The 20,480-nt window shown below is 39.8% G+C and overlaps 1 protein-coding gene across 3 annotated transcripts in view; it reads left to right on the forward strand.

Annotated features, from left to right (window-relative positions):
• Positions 1-20,480, forward strand: part of BDP1 (B double prime 1, subunit of RNA polymerase III transcription initiation factor IIIB) — a 108,241-nt gene that overhangs the window by 80,627 nt on the left and 7,134 nt on the right. For 2 of the 3 annotated variants that reach the window (XM_005672526.3, XM_005672527.3), the window contains exons 29-38: positions 742-964; positions 1,619-1,758; positions 6,075-6,225; positions 6,450-6,630; positions 9,042-9,105; positions 9,603-9,789; positions 10,938-11,136; positions 15,547-15,583; positions 16,901-17,159; positions 19,522-19,780. In XM_005672526.3, the coding sequence (XP_005672583.2) occupies positions 742-964; positions 1,619-1,758; positions 6,075-6,225; positions 6,450-6,630; positions 9,042-9,105; positions 9,603-9,789; positions 10,938-11,136; positions 15,547-15,583; positions 16,901-17,159; positions 19,522-19,780 (1,700 nt within the window). The remainder of the gene's footprint in view (positions 1-741; positions 965-1,618; positions 1,759-6,074; positions 6,226-6,449; positions 6,631-9,041; positions 9,106-9,602; positions 9,790-10,937; positions 11,137-15,546; positions 15,584-16,900; positions 17,160-19,521; positions 19,781-20,480) is intronic. The other variant, XR_002339791.1, reaches the window with a different exon arrangement.

A 20,480-nucleotide genomic window follows, 5' to 3' on the forward strand; every position in this document is an offset into this window, starting at 1 on the left:
CTGACGTTACAGAGAAGCTATGATCTTTACTAAGTACCTTCTACTTTAAGTACATTAAATGGATTATTATGTTACTCATAATCCTGTTAGTTATTTTACTTTTTTCTTTTTTCTTTTTTTTTTGCCTCTTAGGGCTGCACCTGAGGCATATGGAGGTTCCCAGGCTAGGGGTCAAATCAGAGATGTAGCCACCGGCCTACGCCAGAGCCACAGCAACGTGGGATCTGAGCCGCGTCTGCGACCTACACCGCAGCTCACGGCAACGCCGGATCGTTAACCCACTGAGCTAGGGCAGGGACCGAACCCTCAACCTCATGGTTCCTAGTCGGATTCGTTAACCACTGCGCCACGACGGGAACGCCCCTTGTTAGTTATTTTAAGTGCTAATGACTGTCCTGCCATTTATTTTAGGTGTCAGACTTATAGGCCATAGCTATATACTTATCAGGAAAGTCTCAGATTTCTGTTCCCTGCAGGGCTGCTTTTTCAGTGGCAGAATATGCAAGTGCTCTTATCTTGAAATTTCAGTCTGTAAGAATTATTAAGCTCAGAACAGATCAAATCTCTGGCATAAAATATGAGATCATAAATTTAAATTTAGAGCCAGAAAGAGCAAACTTTTTAAATAGTATAGAATTTTATAGTTGCTGAATTGTTGGAGGATTTATATTATTTGGACATAGATTTGTATTGAGTCAATTTTAATTTTTTTTTTTTTTTTTTTTTTTTTTTTTACTGCAGTAGGAGTATGTATACTTCCTGATGGCCATTCAGAGGATAAAAGTCATGTTCCTTTTAGCCCAGATAATATAAATCATGATATTGTTCATGAACATCCGGAACTTTCTTCACCTCTCTGTAGTACAGCTCCATCAGAAGACAACAAGATTGTATTGGAGGAACAAAGTACTAAAGAAGAAACTGGTTTAGTGGAGGAAGTAAAGGAAAATGCTATATCAACCAGGTTTGTTTTGCTTTATTAAACAATTATTTTTATTTTAGTTTAAAAAAAAATAAATCGCAGCATTCAATTAATATATGTATATAAACCAACCTTCAATTTGGTTAGTGTTAATAGCTTTGAGTAATGCTTATATAAATGTAAAGTAAGCAGTGCTGATTTTTCACCCTTTAAAGTGACAAAGGACTGGCTGGAGTTCCCTTGGTGGTGCAGGAGGTTAAAGATCTGATGTAGTCACTGAAGTGGCTCAGGTTGCAGCTATGATGAGAGTTTGATCCCTGCTCCTGGAACTTCCACATGCCTTGGGTACAGCCAAATACGTACATACATACATACATAAAGGATTGACTGATTTTGATTTCAGTTCAACGGTTCGCATATTAACATTACCACAATGAATGTTTTAAGCCCTCATGAAGTAATTTTATGTAAATATAGTCCCTGTTTTATAGACATTGTCCAGATTCTCTTGCTTCTCAAGACTTTTGGATAAATTACTACCGTGTAATTTTAGCATTGAGAAACGAACACTTATAGACAGTGTGGCACCTGAGAAGGTGACACATAACTGTGTCAGTGCAAAGTAGAATGCATCCGAGTGAGGCAGAGAATTCTTACACATTTGATCAGTTCCTCTCTCTGTCTGTCTTTTTCTAGGACTACAACTTCTGAAGTGACCAGTAGTTTGAGACCGAGAAGAAGATTTGCCAAGCCTAAGCCAAATCTTAAGAAGATTTTAGGGACCAAAAGGTTTGGTGCTCATCAGGAAGTTCCTAGTTTGTCGGAAATTCAAGGAGGTAAGTTTTATTGTTTCCTTGAAAGTTACAAAATTATTTGACGCAGAAATGTCATTAGCATTTCAAATGAAATATTTGGTTGTTAAAATATTTGTAGCTATTAAAAGGTTAAAACGGGAGTTCCCATCATGGCTCAGTGGTTAATGAATCCGACTAGGAATCATGAGGTTGCGGGTTCGATCCCTGGCCTCGCTCAGTGGGTTGAGGATCTGGCATTGCCATGAGCTGTAGTGTAGGTTGCAGACGCGGCTCAGATCCCACGTTGCTGTGGCTCTGGCGCAGGCCAGCGGCTACAGCTCCGATTAGACCCCTAGCCTGGGAACCTCCACATGCCGCAGGTGCGGCCCTAGAAAAAGGCAAAAAGACAAAAAAGTAAAATAAATAAATAAAAAAATAAAAGGTTAAAACATACAGAAAGTAGAATGAGCTATAAAGTAAATATCCATAAATCCGCTAACTAGTTTCAATAATTATTACCATTTTGCTGTATTTACTTGTTCAAACTTTCTCTTCATATATATATTTTTTTTCTGTGTGTTTAAACATGCATACTCAAGTAAATATCTCCTAGGCATATATGCATGTGGCAAAAGATATATCAGTACCCAAAAGGCAAAAATTTTTTAAACTCGGAGTTCCTGTCATGGCGCAGTGGTTAACGAATCCAACTAGGAACCGTGAGGTTGCAGGTTCGGTCCCTGCCCCTGCTCAGTGGGTTAACGATCCGGCGTTGCTGTGAGCTGTGGTGTAGGTTGCAGACGCGGCTCGGATCCCGCGTTGCTGTGGCTCTGGCGTAGGCCGGTGGCTACAGCTCCGATTCAACCCCTAGCCTGGGAACCTCCATATGCCGCGGGAGCGGCCCAAGAAATAGCATCAACAACAAAAAGACAAAAGACAAAAAAAAAAAAAAAAAATTTTTTTTAAAACTCTATCTTTCCTTGGTTTCCAGCTCCCTAATCCTACTGTTGGTGATAAACTGCTATTAACCGTTTCTATTGTAGACTTCTAGAAATGTTTTATGTACATAAGGATGTGTTGTTTTATTGAGATTATTCACATACTGTAGAATTCACCCATATAAATTGAATAGAATTCAGGAGTTCGCCCATGGCTTACTGAGTTAAGGATCTGGCATTGTCACTGCTGTGGCTCAGGTTGCTGCTGTGGCATGGGTCACTGATATGGCGTGAGTTCAAACCCTGGCCCTAGAACTTAGGCATGCTGCAGGTGCTTCCAGAAAAAAACAAAAAGTGTACAATTTGGTTAGTATATTTACCTTTTGGGTATTATAAATAATGCTGCTAAGGACATTCATGTGTGAGTTCTTGTATGGACACATCAATTTTTTTTAATCTCTTTAGTAAACAATTTTAGTTTCAGAGATATCTTTTTAATTTATAGTCACTCTATCTCTTACCAACAAAAAGATGCATGGTTGATATTTTCTATATTCCTTTTAATTTGTTTGTTTTTTTGTCCTCAGCTGCAGAAGTTTCCAGGCCAGTTATACAACCTGAGCCACAGCAGTGACAACACTCAATCCTTAACCCATTGAGCCACCAGGGAACTCCTCTGGACATAGGTTTTCATTTTTATTGGATTTATATCTACAGGTAGAATTGCTGGGTCAGGAGTTCTCATTATGGCTCAACGGGTTAAGAACCCAACTAGCATCCATAAGGATGAGGGTTCAATCCCTGGCCTCTTCAGTGGGTTAAAGGATCTAGTGTTGCTGCAAGCTGCGGTGTAGGTAACACACATGGCTTGGATCTGGCATTGCTGTGGCGTAGGCCAGCAGCTGTAGCTCCCATTTGACCCCTAGCCTGGGAATTTCCATATGCTACAAGTGTGTGCCCCCCCCCCATAAAGATTTTCTGGGTCATGTTTAACTTTTTGAGAAGCTGCCAGACTGTTTCAAAAAGTGGCTGCACCATTTTATTTTTTTACCAACATGCTTTGAGAGTTTCATTTTCTGTGCGTGTTTCCAGACACTTGTTATTATTTGTCTCCTTGATTATATCTGTCCTAGTGGGTGTGAAGTGCTATCTCGTTGTCGGTTTTTTTTGTTTTTTTGTTTTTTTTGCTTTTTAGGGCCACACTCGAGGCATATGGAGGTTCCCAGGCTAGGGGTCAAATCTGAGCTGCAGCTGCCAACCTATGCTACAAGCCACAGCAATGTGGGATCTGAGCCTCTTCTGCGACGTACATCACAGCACGTGGCAACACCAGGTCCTTAACCCACTGAGCAAGGCCAGGGATCAAACCTGCATCCTTATGGATGCTAGTCAGATTTGTTAACTGCTGAGCCATGATGGGAACTTCTCATTGTGGTTTTGATTTGCAATTTCCTGTTGGCTCTTGATTATCTTTTTATGTGCTTATTTGCATATCTTCTTTTCTTTCTTTTTTTTTGTCTTTTTGCCTTTTCTAGGGCCACACCCACGGCATATGGAGGTTCCCAGGTTAGGGGTCTAATCTGAGCTGTAGACGCCGGCCTCCACCAGAGCCATAGCAATGCAGGATGGAGCTGTGCCAGCTCACGGCAACGTGGATCCTTAACCCACTGAGGAAGGCCAGGGATCAAACCGAAACCTCATGGTTCTTGGATTCGTCAACCACTGAGCCATGATGGGAACTCCTTATTTGCATATCTTCTTTACGGAAAGTCTCTTCAGATCTATGCTTAGTTTAGAATTGGGTTATTTGTCTTTTTATTATTAAGAGTTATTTATATATATATAAATATATTTTGTCTTTTTAGGGCCACACCCTCAACACATAGAAGTTCCCAGGCTCGGGGTTGAATCAGAGCTGTAGCTGTTGGCCTACACCACAGCCACAGCAATGCCAGATTCGAGCTTCATCTTCAACCTATACTGTAGCAGCTCATGGCAATGCCAGATCCTTTAACCCACTGAGCAAGGCCAGGGATCCAACCCCATCCTCATGGATACTAGTCAGATTCACTACTGCTGCGCCATGATGGGAACTCTGCTTTCTGTTTTTATTTTTGTTTTTAATTTTTAATTTTTTAAATCTTTTTAGGGCTTTTTCTAGGGCTGTTCCCATGGCTTATGGAGGTTTCCAGGCTAGGGGTTGAATCGGAGCTGCAGTTGCCGGCCTGCGCCACAGCCACAGCAACACAGGATCCAAGCTGCCTCTGCGACCTGCACCACAGCTCACGACATGCTGGCTTCTTAACTTGCTGAGCAAGGCCAGGGATCGAGCCTGCGTCCTCATGGATACTAGGCAGATTCGTTTCCTATGAGCCATGTCGGGAATTCCACGCTTTCTGTTTTTAAAGATTAATATATTGAAAAAAATTGTTTCTGTGTGTTTGCATAGTACTCTTATTTCATTTTTTCAGTGGCCTCACTGTACTGTGATGTAAATGTTGATCCCTGTCCCACTTCCTTTTCTATCCCCTTCCCTGCCAACACCCCACCCTTAGTGTACTAGTGAGAGCAGGAAAAGCAGTGCAAGTGGTAGGTTGCCTAGATTGTTTTCAACCCTGTAGGTAGAGAATCTGGATAGTTAGCACCATCTTTTCCCTGTTTTAGGGGTTCCTGATTTCTGGGATTTCCTTTAGTCAGCAGTGTCTGTGGTTCAGTTAGTTAATTCATTACTTTGGCTTGAGCAGTACCCAGAAGCTCTCAGTGTGCAGGCTCAGTTCCTTCTTTTATACAGACATCATTTTCTGCCCCCTTGTGACGTTATTCTTTATAGAACAGCTCCTTTCCCAACATGTGCCCCAAGGTGAACTAGCCAGACCTCATGTGCACCCAACTTCTAACCTCTTTTATATGTGAGTTTCTGATAATACTATTATCATGATAAAGTTGAGATACAGTTGCTGTGGCTACCAGGAGTGAAATATGTGCAGTGCAGATTCATTATCTCACTTATGTTTAAAAGTCTAATTGGAAGTTCCCACTGTGGTGCAATGGGTTAAGAATCCAACCATAGCAGCTCATGCATGGGTTTGATCCCTGGCCCAGTGCAGTGGGTTAAAGGATCCAGCATTGCTGCAACTGTGGCATAGGTCACAAATGTGGCATAGGTCAAAGCTGTGGCTTAGATTCAGTCCCTGACGTGGGAACTTCTATATGTTGAGGGTTCAAACCAAAAAAATTTTTTGTTAAAAGTGTAATTGGCCCGGATCTCCTTTCTGCCATGTGAATGAGCTTGCTTTTTAGATTAAGAGAAGTTTGAAACAGCTACTGTATAGTGATCTTTGAAGAAAAATCATGTTTCTAATATGGAAAATTTTAACTGTACTACTTTGGGCTATATTTTAAATGTGTTTTTTATTTAAGAAACTGAGAAAAATGCTTCTAAAGGAACAGAATTAGAGGATAAAAACCTTGGATCAGATACAACTGCAGAGAGTAAGGAGCAGAGCAAATTGGCATGTGTACATGGTATTGAAGAAACCAGTAATTCACAAGAAGCAAGGCTAACTAAAAGGTAAAAAAGGAAAGAGATTCTGGGATTTGGTTTATATTCTCTTTCAACTGTAGCCATAAGTTGTAGCTGTAGAAATGTGTTCTAGTCCATTAAATATATCTTAAATATATCTTAAAAGCTTGAAAACTATTAAATTAGATGAACTTTGGACTGCCTTGCTCTAATAACTACATAATTCTGTAATTGTCTGCTTGATTTCAGATATATACTAATCTGTCTTTCAGAAATGAAGATCACGAAGAGGGATCTGAAGAGGTTCAGATGTTGTCGGCTGCTCCACTTGTTTCTTCTGAGCCAAGCACCGACACGCTTGCTTTGGGTACAAGTCTTGGTGAGAGTTTTATCGAAGAGCCCCTGAGAAAGGACTCTGATGGAGACAGTATGCTTACACTCTATGTACCAGAGGTAAAAGTTGTAAATATAACAGGGGGTGGCGAGCTGTTTATTCCTCATTTTAAAAAGTTAAGTTATAATTTACGCAAAATAAGCTTCATCCTTTTTAGTTTACAGTTCTACACATTTTGATAAACATAAGTAGTCATATAAGCAAGCAGTACACGAACAATTCCATCATCCCCCCAGTTTTCCATAGCCTTTTTTAGTCTTTCTTTCCACCTTCAGCTCCTAACAACCACTGATCTTCTTTCCCTGTAGTTTTGCCTTTGCTGGAATGTATTATAATATAATTTTTATTGAATGTATTTTTAGTCTCTAGATCATAGAGATATGTCGTAAAACATATCTAGCTTTGTTGTAAAAGCTTTGAAAAAGGGGGTGTTTTTTCCATGGAGAACTCTTGCTTCCTAGTCCCTGGGTTTGAGAATTTCATTTTCAGAGCAAGTGTTTATTGAAATGCTACTCGTCCAGTACTGTGTGAGATACCAGGAATACAAAGTTGTGAGAAACAAATGAGTAAATGAACAAGTATGAAACAGCATGATTCAGGGACTGTATGATTAGTTATGAGTGGAATATAAATGAAGAAAGTGGTTAGAGATGAAGTTAGGTAACCTGGGGACAGATCATAAAAGAATTCTTATGACTGGCTGAGGTGTTTGGAGTATATCCAAAGTTATGGGATTTTTTTCCCCCATCCTCAAACCTTTTTTTTTTTTTTTTTTTTTTTAATGGCCACACCCACGACATATGAAAGTTTCTGGGCCAGGGATTGAATCTGAGCCATCACTGTGACCTACGGCCACAGCTGTGGCAGTGCCAGATCCTTTAACCCACTGCACTGGGCCAGGAATCAAACCCATGCCTCCGCAGCGACCTAAGGCACTGCAGTCAGATTCTTAACCCACTGCACCTACAGCACCCCTCATCCTCAAACCTTTTATCTTTTTATTTTGAAATAATTTCAGATTTAGAGAAGAGCTGCAAGAATCTCACACAGTACTCTCATATGCTAACATTTTCCCTGCATTTGTGTGCATATCTAGCTGTAAACATTGGTCTCTTTCTCTCTTCGTGTTGCTCTCCATCTTGAGAGATACTTTAAAAAAAACTGAAGCATTTGAAAGTAAATTGAGGACATAAGCCTTCACCCACAAATACTCCAGCTTGTATCTGATAAGAACAATGACATTGTCTTACAGAGAAATGACGATATTACTATCACACTCAGTATTACCATACCATCTAGCATGATTTCATTATGTGGTATACAGTTCCAGTCAAGCCTCTTACATTGCATTTAGTTGTTATTTTTTCTTAATCTTTTTAATTTACAGTGGTCCTCTTGCCCTTTACCTTTGTGTACCTGGCATTTTAGAAGACTCCAAGCTAGGCTACAATCTGGATTTTTTTTTTTTATTGCTTCCTTATTGTTAGATTCAAGTTAAACATTTTTTGGCAAGAGTACTAAATAGTAGGTGATGTTACGTTCTTCCATTTACATTATATCAGGGAACACATAATGTCATTTTGTCCCCCGAGTGATTACTTGGCAGGATGGTGCCTACCAGATTTCTCTATTAGATGGAGTTCCTGTCATGACTCAGTGGTTAACGAATCCGACTAGGAACCATGAGGTTGTGGGTTCGATCCCTGGCCTTGCTCAGTGGGTTAAGGATCCGGCGTTACCGTGAGCTGTGGTGTAGGTCGAAGATGTGGCTCGGATCCCACGTTGCTCTGGCTCTGGCGTAGGCCGGCAGCTACAGCTCCGATTAGACCCCTAGCCTGGGAACCTCCATATGCCGCAGGAGTGTCCCTAGGAAAAGCAAAAAAAAAAAAAAAAAAAGAAAAGAAAGAAAAGAAAAGATTTCTCCATTTATAATAACATCTTTTCCACCTAGTAAGTGATTTAGTATGCGTTAATGATTCTTGCCTGAAATTGTTGGTTGTAAAATGAAAGTTTTAAGACCTTGAGCAATAGAAAATTACAATCAGAGTTTCATCTTAGAGAAAATAGTGTTTACAGTTTTGTGGAAAGCATTTTAGAGGGAGCCATGCTGGAGGCAAGGAGCTTTGCTTCCATACACATGTCACCAATAATGGTACAGTGGCTGCTGTGAGGGGGATGGAGAGAAGGTTGAGGAGTTTGGATCTCCTTTTCTGGTTACTTGAAAAATCATTTCATTGCCTACACATATTTCACAATTTAGTCAGAATTCCTTTGTGTATTCTGGTATATATATGTTTAGATGAATCAGAAGTTTATTGGTACAACCAGAAGTTTCAAAACACTGGAAAAATTCTATAGGTTAGATAAGTTGCATTTTGAAACATTAGCTATTCACTACATCACATTGTCAAGAAAACTTTTTAAAATTGAGATTTTGTCAATCTTACTCTTTTATTTTAATTTTTTATAGCAGTGTCCACCAGCTAGTATTCCAGACGTCCAACAAGAGAATGTAAATAATCCTCAAGACTCAGGTATGATAATCTGCTTCAGTAGTGTTACAAAAATCTAGTGGTAGGGTTTTTTATTCCCCATTTGACTGTGGGAAAATAAAACAGTTTTTGTTAGTCTATGATGACCTTAAATTAAAAAACAAAAACAAAACTTGAAGTATTTTGTGTTTAAGTATTGTTGTCTTCTCCGGGGTGAATCATCTTTATCTTTTATGAAATTACTTTTTATTTATTTATTTCTTAACAGGCATAATTCAGTTTTTTGTTCTTGGGGATATGTTGTCATGAGACTTTTTTTTTTTTTTTGGCCATGCCCACAGCATGTGGAAGTTCCTGGCCAGGGATTGAACTTGAGCCACAGCAGCGACCCAAGCTGCTGCAGTGACAATGCCGGATCCTTAACCCACTGTACCACAAGGGAACTCCCTGTTATGAGACTTTTAAAAAGTGAAATAAATGAATGATTTTCTATCATTTCATGGTTCAGTTTTTCATTACTAATTTTTAACCTTTGATAGTGGATCTACTTGCTAATGTACATCAAGATGGTGAAGATGAACAAGCATTCATTTTAACTCTGGTGGAAATTCCAACCAGTGCAGTAGAAGAATATGCTGATACCACTACGCAGTTACTGCCAAACACTTTACTGCCAGCGCCCATATTGGTCAAATCAGTGAATAAAGAAGAAAGGGGGGATATGAGGTAATGAATAAGCTAAACTCTTTCTGCTAGGAGGAAAAGTGCTTTATGAATTGAATGGTGTCGATTGAACAAGCCATTCATCAACATTATCTGCAGTTGTCCTGGAGACCTTATTTAGTAACTATGTGGTAAATTAGAGAAGAAATTATTGTTTTTATATCTAATAAAGATACCATTTAAATATATAGTATATTAGGAATGAAACTTTTTTGGTATTTTTAAGTATTTCGAAAGCTCAAAAATAGGCCATAGGAGTGGAAATGAACCTGACTAGTATCCATGAGGATGTGAGTTTGATCCCTGGCCCCGCTCAGTGGGTTAACAATCCAGTGTTGCCGTGAGCTGTGGTGTAGATTGCAGATGCAGCTCAGATCTGACGTTGCTGTGGCTGTGGTACAGGCCAGCAGCTGCGGCTCCAATTCGACCCCCTAGCCCAGGAACTTCCATATGCCGCAGGTGCAGCCCTATAAAAGCAAATATATATATATATAGACATATATATATCATAAAAAGCATCTGTTAAAGTTGTGGTTACTTTGTATGCATTTATATCTATTTTAAATTCCGATTCACAGAAACGTGCAAAATTCATCAGAGAGAATACTTTTAAAAATATTTTTGATACTCATTTTAATCCTTTGCTGTTGAATTCTTAAGGTGTATTTTAATAGTCATTGGTTAGGATGCTTAATTGTCTCTCAATTAACATGAGAAGGTAAAGCCTTTGGAACTATATCTAGTCACTTAGGAGAGAGCATGATAGTGTGAGAAAAAGAATGTATACATGTATGTGTGACTGGGGCACCTTGCTGTACAGTAGAAAATTGACCAGCTGTGATGAAAAAAATAAAAATTGTTAAAAAAATAAAAAATAAGTCAAAGCTTTTTATGTTAGGAAGAGACATTTTAGGCTAAAATTTAGCATTACTGAGAAGGAAAACACTAATTTTATGCCTCAGATTCAATTCACTATTATGGATGTTAAGCTGCGAACCTTTAAGTATGAGTGGAGCTCAAAACTAACATTTCTGTGGCCATGGCCATGTATATATTAATTACTTTGAAGTTTTGGTGTGGTTTTCATTGGGATAGCTCAGCCTTTAACCTCATTATGTAACTAATTTAATGTGTCTATATTTTCTATGCAGTGTGAGTTTTCCGGTAATTCCAGTTGATCAGGATGCCGTGTATTTATCTGGAAGAGATGATTCTGAAAAGCCTCCTGCGAATTTGGAACTTTTATCCAGGAAGAGATTTCATTGTAGTCCTGATGAAAGTGACCATGTTCCTCCTGCCAAAAAAAATTCACTCACTTCAAGTGACGATTGTCAAAAATATACCTCTGAGGTAAGATAGAATCAAAAACAAGTGAGATGGCTGTATTACAATGGATTTATTTCTGTTTTTTTTCCTTTAGACTCTTCATATAGTGATATGTATAAATATCTAAAGCTAGGAGTTTCCTTTGTGACTCAGCGATTTAAGAACCCAACTGGCATCTGTGAGGATGCTGGTTCAATCCCTGGCCTTGCTCAGTGGGTTAAGGATCCAGGGTTGCCGTAAGCTGTGTCGTAGGTTGCAGATATGGGTTGGATCTGGCCTTGCTATGGCTGTGGCATAGACCAGAGGCTGTGGCTCCAATTGGACCCCTAGCCTGGGAACATCCATATGCTGCAGGCACAGCTCTGAAAAGAAGAAAGTTATAAAGATAGTTCTAATACTTTTCACCATAAATAATCCAGATAAAACCAGTTTGGGATTTTCACTTTGAACCATTTGTAGATGAAAATTGATGGATATTGATCAGGAAACCCATTTCCAGCTCAATGTCATTAGCTAAAAATAAGGCTGAAAGCATCATACATATCTGGATCTTGACTGTACCACTTAATGACTGTGGGGTCTTAAGTTTTTATTTTTTATTTTTTTCTGTTTTTAGGGCCACATCCAGGGCATATGGAGGTTCCCAGGCTAGGAGTCTAATTGGGGTTATAGCCGCTGGCCTACGCCACAGCTACAGCAATGTGGGATCCGAGCCTCAAGTCTGCAACCTACACCACAGATTATTGCAACACTGGATCCTTAACCCACTGAGCAAGGCCAGGGATTGAACTCGCATCCTCTTGAATGCTAGTTGGGTTAGTTAACCACTGAGCCATGACGGGAACTCCATGGCTGTGGGATCTTAACAAGATATTTCACCTCTCTGAATGAGTTCCCTTTTGTCTGAGATGGTACAGGTAATATCATCACTGCCATTACCATAATGCCTTACTTAGATTTCTTGTTGCTCTTAGGAATAAAACCAGAACTTCTAAGCTTTGTATTCGTCTGGCTGTTTCTCTCTAATCTCATCTTATGCTGGTCTCTGCCTCAATCTCTAGCTATATTGGTCATCTTTAAGTTTCTAGAGTGCACTGTTCTCCTTCCTGTCCCAGGGCATTTGTTTTGCTGTCTCTTCTTTATGAACTTTTCCTAGCAAAACACACAGACCTCTTTAGCTCAGTCATCACTACCTCAGAGAAGCCTGACAATACTATGCAGAATCGATTACCCGCTATTGTGTTGTAGGTTTCTTAAGCACCCTCTTATTTTTGTTTCTGATACTCATCATAATGTACTACACTGGAGAACTACACTATGGAAGAATTAGTTTAGAATCAGTATTCTCACAGGGATGTTTGAAGACCAATAGTCCTTAGGTGATAGCAGGCAGCAGAGGCAGTGTATTCCTCTGTATCTGATGGGTTAAGAATTGGTATATCGCGAGATCCTGTTGTGCAGCGGAAATGAATCCTGCTACTATTTGTGAAGATGCGGGTTCGATCCCTGGCCTTGCTCAGTGGGTCAGGGATCCAGCATTGCCATGAGCTGTGGTGTAGGTCACAGATGCGGCTCAGATCCTGTGTTACTGTGGCCGTGGTGTAGGCCAGCAGCTCTAGCTCCCATTTGACCCCTAACCTGGGAACCTCCATATGCTGCAGATTTGGCCCTAAAAAGACCAAAAAAAAAAAAGGAATAGTTTTTCATTTCTCATATTATGCTTAAGAACTAGGTGTATTTTCTTCTCTATGAAGTGACTCTGTATTCTTTTTTTTGTCTTTTTTTTCCCCCTTTTATATTTTTTGGCTGTACCTGTGGCATATGGAAGTTCCCAGGCCGGGGGCTGAATCTAAACCACAGCTGTGACATGGCCTGCAGCTGCTGCAACACCGGATCCTTTAACCCATTATGGGACAAGGACTGAACCCGTATCCTGGAGCTGCAGGGATGCTGCCAATCCTATTGTACCATGGTGGGAACTCCCACGCTTTTTTAATTACGGTATTTTTTATTTATTTATTTATTTTTTAGGGCTGCACCCCATGACATCTGCAGGTTCCCAGGCTAAGGGTTGAATTGGATCTGTAGCCAGTGGTCTACACCACAGCCACAGCAATGCCAGATCCTTAACCCACCGAGCAAGGCCAGGGTTCAAATCTGTGTCCTCCTGGATTCTAGTCAGATTCCTTTCCTCTGAGCCATGTTGGGAACTCCATTTATTGTAGCTTTTAAGTCTTTAATATCTCAAAGGAATAGTCTCCCCCACACCCTATACAGTTTTCTTTCTCCTAGTTGTTTATATGTTCTCAAGTTTATAGTGGTTTTTCAGAGCTCCCATTTCAGCTTAGTGGTTACAAACCCGACTAGTATCCATGCGGCTGCAGGTTCGATCCCTGGCCCCACTCAGTGGGTTAAGGATCCAGTGTTGCTGTGGCTGTGGCACAGGCTGGCAGCTGCAGCTCTGATTCGGCCCCTAGCCTGGGAACTTCCATATGCCACCGATGTGGGCCTAAAAAAAAAAAAAAAGAAAAGAAAGCTTATAGTAGTTTTAAAATTAGCTTATCAGAGATTTTTTTTTTTTAAATTATCGGTACTTGTATTAGTATTGTAGTAACTTGACAGATTAACACAGAGAAAATTGACATTATAAATGAGATACTGCAAAAAAAAAAAGGAGTTCCCGTTGTGGCGCAGTGGTTAACGAACCATGAGGTTGCAGGTTCGATCCCTGTCCTCTCTCAGTGGGTTAACGATCCGGCATTGCCGTGAGCTGTGGTGTAGGTCGCAGACGTGGCTCAGATCCTGCGCTGCTGTGGCTCTGGTGTAGGCTGGCAGCTATGGCTCAGATTAGACCCCTAGCCTGGGAACCTCCATATGCCGCAGGAGCAGCCCAAGAAATGGCAAAAAGACAAAAAAATAAAAATAAATAAATAAATAAAATGAGATATTGCATCTTCATATCTAGAAACACAGTATGTCTTTCCATTTGTTAAAGTCTTTTTTTGTGTGTCTCACAATGGTATTTTAAGCTATTCTTCATATAAATCTCATAAATTTCTTATTAGGTTATACCTAAAAATTTTATCTTTCCTTTTGCTATTATCACTGAATTTTTTTTATCTAGAGAGCTTTACTAAATTCCCCTCATTGTACATAGTAAATTTTCTTGTTTTCTAAGTAAACAAACAATCATATGATCTGCAAATATAACTTTAATTCTTCTACTTTTTTTTTTTTTAGAGCCACACCTACAGCATATGGAAGTTCCCAGACCAGGAGTCAGATTGGACCTGCAGCTGCTGGCCTAGACCACAGCCACAGCAATTTGGGATCCAAGCCATATTTGAGACATACATCACAGCTCATAGCAATTCCGGATCCTTAACCCACTGTGAGAGGCCAGGGTTTGAACCTGTGTCATCATGGATACTAGTCAGATTCATTTCTGCTGAGCCACAATGAGAACTCCTTCTACTTTTTATACCTTTAACTTCTTTCTCTTTTCTAATTATGTTCACTAATATAACTCAGAAAAAGTCAGAAAGTAGTCCTGATAATGGGTATCTTTTTCTTATTCCTGACTTTAGTGGGAGTACTTAACAGTGTTTATGAAGTGGGATGCTGGCTTTTAGTTTGCAGTAGTTACATTTTAAGGTGTTAAGAAAATGACTGTCTATTCAGTTTTAAGTTTTTTTAAAGAATGACTATTGTCAGACATTTTTCCTGCAAATAGAGAGATGATATTGTTTTTCTCCTCAAATCTGTTGACTTATATTAATAGGTTTTATAATATTGAATCATCTGTATATCCCTGGAACAAATTCTATTTGTTTGTGATGTTTAATTCTTTTTTTTTGGCTGCCCCTGCGGCATATAAAAATCCCCTGGTCAGGAGTTGAACCTTTGCTACCACAGAGACCCCAGCTGCTGCAATGACAGTGCCGGATCCTTAAGCTGCTGCACCACTCCATGACAGTTTAGTCTTTTGATGTGCTGATGAATTATGCCTGTAATATTTCATTTGATATTTTTGCTTTGATGTGAGACTGGTTAAGTATCAGTGTTATGCTTAATTTATAAAAAGTATTTGAAAGCTTTCCCTCTTGTGCTGTGCTGTGGGATAGTTTATAAATAATAATTGCAATGTCTTCTCCATAAATGTTTGTAGAATTCCTATAAAACATGTCTGACGCTAGTGTTTTCTGGGTGATAGAAAGAAGAAAGAGAGTTCCTTGGTGGCTCAGAGGGTTAAGGATCCGACATGGTCACTACTCTTCTAGCTGGGGTTGCTACTTTGATATGGGTTTGATACTGGGCTTAGGAACTTCTGTGTACCATAGCTTTGGCCAATTTAAAAAAAAAAAAAAAAAAAGTAAAATAAATTTTTTTGATAAATAAATTGCTAACTTTTTTTTGTAAATTTTCTTAAAACAGGTGTGTTCAAAGGAATTAATAAATTTGGAGGAAACTGGTGAGTAAAATTAATGTTAATATGACTACATTTTGCTAAGTACCCCTGATTATTTTTGATGCATCTCATTTAAATTTGGGATTGAAGCAGAGTCTTGCTCACTCTTCTCTAAGAAACATGCTTCTATTAGAAGTTTTTCTTGGAGTTCTCGTCATTGCTCAGGGGTAATGAACCTGACTAGCATTCATGAGGACTCAGGTCGATACATGGCCTTACTCAGTGGGTTAAGCATCCAATGTAGCTCTGAACCACAGTGGAGGTTGCAGATGTGGCTCGGATCCCATGTTGCTGTGGCCGTGGCAAAGGCTGGCAGCTGAAGCTCCCATTTAACTCTTAGCTGGGAACTTCCATATGCTGTGGGTATCGCCCTAAAACAGCAAAAAAGAAAGTTCTTTTTCCTTGCTGAGATCTTGAATTTGGAACTTTAGTGGCCATAAAAGCTACTTTAATAGTTTTAGAAAACCATATGGCCACAGGATTGCCTGTAAAAGCTCAACAACTACATTTTAGGAATTAGAAAGCTGGAATAAAGGAGTTTTATATGTCCTTAGCTTTACCCTGAGATTAGAAAGTAATCACGCTCATTTTGTTTGTTCGGAAGATATTCATGGCAAAAGCTTTTTTCTTTCTTTTTTAATTCAGGGAGTTATATTTATAGTCGTACAGCCACCTTTACCACCCAGTTTTACAACAGTTCTATTCCAAATCCCCATCCCATTGCCCCCCCAGCGAAAGCTTTTCTAAGTTAAACTATATTGAAATGGCTATTAAAAAAAAATAATTGACGTATAGTTGATTTACAGTGCTGTTAATTTTTTTTTAATGCTGTTAATTTTTGCTGTCTAGCGAAGTGACTCAGTTGTACATGTATATATTCTTTTTCATATTTATTTCCATTATGGCTTATCACAGAATGTTAAATAGAGTTCCCTGTGCTGTACAGTAGGACCTTGTTGTTTATCCATCCTATATGTACTAGTTTGCATCTGCTCATCCCAAATTCCCAATTCATCTGTCCCCCATCCACCCGACCCTTGGTAACCACAAGTCTATTCTCTATGTCTATGAGTCTGTTTCTGTCTCGTAGATAAGTTCAGTCATTGATATGATCACCTTATATTTGAATGCAGAAGCTGTTACCATAGCTTGAAGTCATTATAATATTCCTAGTACTCCAGATAACCCCACTGATTTATAATGTTGCTTACTCTTAGGAGGATAGGTTCATGATAGGGTGTCATGGGTTTTCTTCTTCAAATTTAATTGGATGTATTAATTTCAATATGTGTACATACCATTTGTTTTCTATTTTTGAAGGGGAATCTTGCCAAGGACAAGATAACTTCCCTACCTTAGGAAGCACACTTACAATGCCAGAACCTCAGAAAGAGCAACTTGAATCAACTTTTCAGAGTATTGGATCTAGGTCTCCTGATAAAGTAACAGATACACAAGAAAAGAATGCATCTGAGTTACCTCAGGATGAGATAATGGTGTCTGATAAAGAAGAAAGAACTTGTGCTGCTTCTATGTCAATGGATAACATTACATCGTCTTCAAAAACCCCACTATCCAGGTATCATGAGATATCTTTAATAAATGTTTCTCTCTTTTTCTCTTTTAAAGGATAAATATAACCTCTATGGGATAGGTGTAGCTGAGTAAGTCCAGTATTAAGGGTGGTATTTTCTTTTTATTAATTTATTTATTTGGCTGCTCCTGTGACATGAAATTCCTGGGCCAGGGTTTGAACTCACACAATGGCTGACCTGAGCCGCTGCAATGACAATGCCATATCCTCAACCCACCACGCCACAAAAGAACTCCAAGGATGGTGTTTTATATCCCTCTGCCAGTAATGTAAAGGGAAGGGGTGTCATCAAAGGAAATGTAATAATGTTAAACTGTTTCATCAGACTATTCCAGGTAAATATACATTCTACGCCACAAGAGTTTAAGTGCTGAAACTTTGACTTTTATTTATTTATTTATTTTCTTTTTGCCTTTTTTTTTTTTTTTTTTAAACGTCTGCGCCTGCAGCATATGAAGTTCCCAGGCTAGGGGTCAAATCGGAGCTGCAGGTGGCCAGCCATAGCCATGACAACGCAGGATCTGAGCCTTGTCTGCAACCTACACCACAGCTCAGGGCAACGCCGGATCCTTAACCCACTGAGCAAGGCCAGGGATCAAACCCACATCCTCATGGACACGAGTTGGGTTCATTTCCGCTGAGCTACAACGTGAACTCCAAAACTTTGTCTTTAAGATAGAAAATCTTTAGAATTTGGTATTGCACACTTTCTTTTCCAGATTCTTCACAGTTATTATTTTGATAATTATTTATCCTACCATTCAGAGGAAGGTGGGGCAGGTTAGATAGTCTGAGATATAGGGCTGACCTCAGAGGTAACTCTGGAAGTTGTTTTATTAAAGTCCCAGATAACGCGTGCCTTTTTCTCTCTTGTGGCATACCAGTGAGGTAAGCTCTGACTTTCTCCCTGTAAGAGTAAGTGTGGAATATAAGCCCAAAGCCAGCTTCTTCCACATTATTTCCCTCACACTCCACAAGGGAATCTTCTGGGTTATGGATAACTCTGGCTTGTCAGCAGCATTCACATCATTAACATGGAGTTGATGAGCTGGAGAGGGGAAGGCATGTACCAGCCTCCACTAAGGGAAAGGGGGGAAAGGACATATAAATTGAAAAGGCGTATTTAATGAAGCTGTTGTTTTTGTTATCTACACTGTAGAGAGTAAAGCTCTGGGGTATCTTTTCTGGCATTTGAGATGTGCTAAAATAGAACCATGGGGATTTGGATTAAACTGCTTAAGAAGCAGTGTTTTAGAACAAGGATCAGCAAACTTTTTTTGGTAAAAGATCACATACTATGTATTTTAGGCTTTGTGGGCCATGTACCTCTGTTGTAAATACTCAACTCTGCATTTGTAGCATCAAAGCAACCGTACATGTAAACATATAGCATGCTGGGTTCCAGCAAGACTTATTCTTAGAATCAGGTGCTAGACTGCATTTGGCCTATGTGTCATAGCTTGCTGAGCCCTGCTTAGTGTTCCTGCTCAGAGTGGGGTCCTGAGACCACAGCAGGGACGTCATTTGATAACTTGTTAGAAATACAGAACTTAGGCCCCACTCCCCACCAAGTCAGTCAGAATCTTCATTTTAATAAGAATCCTAGGTGATTCTATGCACTTTTTTTTACTTTTTATGGCCGCACCTGTGGCACATGGAAGTTCCCAGGCTAGGGGTTGAATTGAAGCTGTAGCCACTGGCGCATACCACAGCCATAGCAATGCAAGATCCGAGCCACGTCTGTGACCTACACCATAGCTCATGGCAATGCAGGATCCTTAACCCACTGAACACAGGGATTGAACCGCATCTTCATGGATCCTAGTCAGGTTTGTTACTGCTGAGCCACAAAGCAACTCCCTTGTATGCACTTTTAAGCTTGATAGTACTGCTCTAGAGTAAGCTTTGACCTGTGTCACAAATATATGTCATGGCATAGTGGTATCAGAACTTAGTATATGTGCCACTCTTGGTATCATGTGTTGGTTTAGCATTCATGGAAAGAAGTTGGTATTAAGAATGTATCTATGGGAGTTCCCATCGTGGCACAGTGGTTAAGGAATCCGACTAGGAACCATGAGGTTGCAGGTTCGATCCCTGGCCTCGCTCACTGGGTTAAGGATCCGGTGTTGCTGTGAGCTGTGGTGTAGGTTGCGGATGTGACTTGGATCCCGAGTTGCTGTGGCTGTGGTGTAGGCTGGCGGCTACAGCTCTGATTAGACCCCTAGCCTGGGAACCTCCATATGCCACAGGTGTGGCCCTAGAAAAGGCAAAAAGACAAAAAACAAACAAACAAAGAATGTGTCTAACTGAATGTTGTTGAATATCTTTATGTTTGCATTTCTAGACCTGGCAGAAGACCCTTGGGATTTTTATCTTTAATATGTTCAAAGAATAGTTTGGAGTCTGATGAACCTACTCAGGTTCATAGAAAGAAACGCCTAAAACCTCTTATACCCATATCAAGAAAGAATTTGCAAGTATCTAATCCACTCAGTGAAAGCCAGAAGACAACTCCAGAGCCCTCTGATCCGCCTCCATCTCCAAGTGTTGTTGCTAATACTCAATCTACGAATACTGGGAATACTGGTAGTTCAGCAACTCAGGTATGTGATAACTACTATTTGTTTGTTTATTTGTATAGAATGGGTTGGATATCAGACTGGGAAAAACATGGCAGTTCTTCTCCTCTGTATGTCTTTGTAAAACAGTAGATAAAGATCTTCCTGCTCTCTTTTAAAAAATACAGGAGGGAGGAAGAGGGAGTGGGATGGACTGGGAGTTTGGGGTTATTAGATGAAACTCTTACATTTAGAGTGGATAAGTGATTACATTTAGAATATATAAGTCCTGCTGTATAGCACAGGGAACTATATCCAGTCTTTTGTGATAAAACATGATAGAAGATAATATGAAAAAAGAATGTATATTTATGGATCACTTTGCTGTATAGCAGAAATTGACAGAACATTGTAAACTATACTATACTTTAGTAAAAGTAATATTTACTTTTAACTATACTTTAATAAAAAATTTGAGGGGGGAGGCTTTTTGGCTTTAAGGGCTGAACTCGCGGCATATGTGGGGTCCCAGGCTAGGGGTCCAGTTGGAGCTGTAGCCACCGGCCTATGCCAGAGCCTCAGCAACGCAGGATCTGAACCACGTCTGCAACCTACATCACAGCTCATGGCAATGCCAGATCCTTAACCTGCTGAGCGAGGCCAGGGATTGAACCCGAGTCCTTATGAATGCTAGTTGGGTTCCGAGGCCAGGGATTGACCGAGTCTTATGATGTAGTGGGTTCGG

The sequence above is a fragment of the Sus scrofa genome, chromosome 16, assembly GCF_000003025.6.
Source record: "Sus scrofa isolate TJ Tabasco breed Duroc chromosome 16, Sscrofa11.1, whole genome shotgun sequence".
NCBI lineage: Eukaryota > Metazoa > Chordata > Mammalia > Artiodactyla > Suidae > Sus > Sus scrofa.